Source organism: Vigna radiata, chromosome 11 (assembly GCF_000741045.1).
Source record: "Vigna radiata var. radiata cultivar VC1973A chromosome 11, Vradiata_ver6, whole genome shotgun sequence".
NCBI lineage: Eukaryota > Viridiplantae > Streptophyta > Magnoliopsida > Fabales > Fabaceae > Vigna > Vigna radiata.
The window spans coordinates 16,406,312-16,409,839 of NC_028361.1; the positions used below are offsets into that span (position 1 = coordinate 16,406,312).

Consider the following 3,528-nt stretch of genomic DNA (forward strand, 5'->3'; position numbering starts at 1 on the left):
ATTCCAATTTAATCCTTTTTTCTAAAAATTAAAATATATAAAAGTTAATGGAAGAAGATAAATTGGTCCCCCCTTTGTTTACCTTACAAACAAAACTTGTTGCAATAACTGTCCTATAATGTTAACGTACAGACTATAAGATAAGATCATGTGATTGGATATGTCAGTTTTTTTGTTTTAACTTACTCTTAAAAAAACTTTTAAATTTCCAAAGCAGAGAAAAGAAAGAAAAAGGTCATATGTTTTATTGTGGATGCATGAGTTACTTAAATAAATATACTTTTTTTTTTATTTTAAAGAATCATCTGAGCTAAATCAAAATATTATTTTTATTAATAGAAAAATAATGTAATTACTTTTATATAAAATATTCATGAACATAAACAAAATTCTTAAACATATAATACACATATAAAAAAAGAGTAAAAATAACAAATTTATAAGTTATATGTCGTAATAAAAAAATATACAAAATATAGATAAAGTAGATGTCTATATATATCTCATTGTTCATATTCGTAATTTAGATAAATATATGTTTAAATTGTTAAAAAAATATTATTATGATAGAAAAAATGTTATTATAATTCTAAAGATATGAAGGAAACTGTTTTTTTTTTTAAATAAACAAACATGATAAAAAGAAAAAAAAAAACAGAGTAATCTACAAATTGTTTAATGTATTATTTTATTGCAATGACTGTTCCCCAGATCATATAATTTTGTCCACACCCTGTAATTGAATGCTACAAAACATATGTCCACATTCATTGTATTTGTAGATTAAACCAGAAAGCAAAGCAAAATGAAATTTGTGTTTTTTTCTTACAAATGGACTAACTCCATGGTTAGTCACAAGGTTATATATATATTGGATGTGTTTGATGAGAAAAGGAGCATCAAGGAGAAAAAAACAGAGTGATGGGAAACATTGATCTTGATCCAGCTTTCATACAATCCACAGAACACCGTCCTGTACCCAAGGTGGTGGAAGTGAGTGAGATTCCAGTGATTGATCTCTCAGGAAGCAGAGATGAATCATTGATCATCTCAGAGATTGGGAAGGCCTGTGAGGAATGGGGGTTCTTTCAAATTGTTAATCATGGGGTTCCCTCTGAATTATGCAAAGAGGTTGAGATTGAGGGCAAAAAGTTCTTTGGGTTGGAATCAGAGGAGAAAAGAAAAGTGAAAAGAGATGAGGTTAATGCAATGGGATACCATGATGGAGAACACACCAAGAATGTTAGAGACTGGAAAGAGGTCTTTGATTACCTTGTTGAAGACAATGCACAGGTTCCATCCTCTTATGAACCAGATGACAAAGATCTCAGAACACTCACCAACCAGTGGCCCCAGCACTCCCCCCAGTTCAGGTAATGTTCTTTTTCTTGTAAATGATCATCAAAAGAAGAAAATGTTAACAAAATCATATGTGTTTGATCAGGAAAACGATGGAAGAGTATGCTAGAGAAGTGGAAAAGCTATCATACAAATTGTTGGGGTGGATCTTATCAAGCTTAGGTTTGGCTGCTGACAAATTCCATGGCTGCTTCAAGAACCAACTCAGCATGGTGAGACTGAACTACTACCCTCCATGCCCTTTTCCTCATCTGGCACTTGGTGTTGGTCACCACAAGGATTCCAGTGCTCTCACTGTGCTTGCACAAGATGAGGTTGGAGGGCTGCAAGTCAAGAGAAAATCAGATGGAGAATGGATTCCAGTTAGGCCCTGCCCAAATGCATACATCATCAATGTTGGAGACATAGTTCAGGTATGTTATCTATTAACATTTTTTTTACATGGTTTGGGTTTGATTATCAATTGAAGATGAAATATTTAGGTGAATTTGTTCAATCATATGCTTTTTGACCAATGTTTTGAGGTGGATTTTGAAGGTTTGGAGCAATGACAAGTATGAGAGTGTGGAACACAGGGTGGTGGTGAACACGACCAAGGAAAGATTCTCAGTTCCGTTCTTCTTTTTTCCAGCTCACCATGTGAATGTGAGTCCTGCAGAGGAGCTTGTTAGTGAGGAAAATCCAGCAAAGTTCAAAGAATACAACTATGGCAAGTTCTTTGCTAACAGAAACCGCAGTGATTTCAAGAAGCGTGATGTGGAGAATATCCAAATTCAGCACTTCAGGATCCTGAATTAGCCTAATGTGTTTAAGTTCTTGTATTTTCATCTTTCCAAATAAAAGCATGTGCATGCAAGAAGATGTGAATTATGTCACAGTGTTCTAGCTAGTACTGTGTTCCAACTTCTAAACTGTAATGAGACAATGTAATTTGCATTTGCATGGCCATCAATTTCATGGAGATTTTACTATTTCCAACCCCTTCTTCTTTTCTCAGTTTTTCTTTTTCTAATCTCCAACAAGAACTATTTTACAACTGTTCAAAAAGTTTAATTAATTTTGAAATAAATTAACAATGATATAATAAATTAACAAGGTGAAGGAGTTCTTATCCTTCTCATATTTAGAAGATATATTTAATAATTGTCATGAACTTTTGTTCCCCTCAGTCTATAAAAGATAAGACTGAAACTTAGGTAAACATGAAAAACTATTAAATTAAGAGCATCTTTCAATAAGATTTTGTGCATAAGCAATTTCTCTTTTGTTTTCTTAGCCCACTTTAATATTTTAAGTGGACTCCACAATATCATATGAGCTTTAATCAATCAATTCATAATTTATTAAAATATTATATCTTATAATGAACCTACATTTTTATATCTTTATATCATAATGTTATATATGCACTTGTGACTCGTCTGCAAGAGATTACTTTTAACAATGATAAACTAGTCAAGTTTGTTCAAAAAAATTACTTAAAAAAATTAACTAAACATTTTTGTGTTAGTTATACACTCAATTCTCCAAGACTTCATTAACAATTAATCATTTAACATTTACTTAATTATTTGACCTAATATGTTTATGATTATCTGGATGAAGATGTTAAGGGGTTATGTATTATTTTACTTTAAAAATTGAATGAAAAAAGAAATGTACTGCATGAGAAGAACAGAATCAGTGTTGCAGATTCTGATAAGAGAAAGAAAAGATTGTATATGTTATGTTTGTGCAGTGGATCCAAGGTGTGGGGTGGGGTGCACTGCCACTTTCATATTCCAATCAACACATGACATGCATAAAAATGTACATAGATTTATCCAAGCTCTCTTGTTTTTATTATACCACTTTTTGGCATCTTTTTATCTACCAAAATAATTGCACCCTATAAATTAACATAATTAAATTATACACAAATATAATTTTGTCAACTTTTTAAATCATTATTATTCAAGTAAATGAAATTTAAATTGGCATCACTAGTAAAAAAAAACAGTATATTTTATCCCACACATTATACTTCAGTTCCAAAAAAATCGAAACATATCAAAACGTGGTGATAGTTCCATAAAATTTATTGTATCGGTTTTTTTTTGAACTGGGACAAAAAAATCCTATACCTTTTTCTCTCAATTCACAACTGAATATAAAAATTTAGACTTTTTG

General features: G+C 31.2%; 1 protein-coding gene across 1 annotated transcript; it reads left to right on the top strand.

The window, feature by feature from the left end:
* The first annotated feature begins 855 nt into the window (after positions 1-855).
* On the top strand, positions 856-2,337 carry LOC106776917 (flavonol synthase/flavanone 3-hydroxylase). The gene is made up of 3 exons (XM_014664389.2): positions 856-1,373; positions 1,445-1,772; positions 1,897-2,337. The coding sequence occupies exons 1-3, from the start codon at positions 922-924 to the stop codon at positions 2,155-2,157; spliced, it is 1,041 nt and encodes a 346-aa protein (XP_014519875.1). The 5' UTR covers positions 856-921; the 3' UTR covers positions 2,158-2,337.
* Positions 2,338-3,528: the final 1,191 nt, after the last annotated feature.

Excerpts from the sequence above, each read along its gene's own strand:
- LOC106776917 (XM_014664389.2), top strand. The coding sequence starts at position 922 with ATGGGAAACATTGATCTTGATCCAGCTTTCATACAATCCACAGAACAC. Across the intron at positions 1,374-1,444 it reads CAGCACTCCCCCCAGTTCAG|GAAAACGATGGAAGAGTATG; the intron begins GTAATGTTCTTT and ends GTGTTTGATCAG. Across the intron at positions 1,773-1,896 it reads ATGTTGGAGACATAGTTCAG|GTTTGGAGCAATGACAAGTA; the intron begins GTATGTTATCTA and ends TGGATTTTGAAG.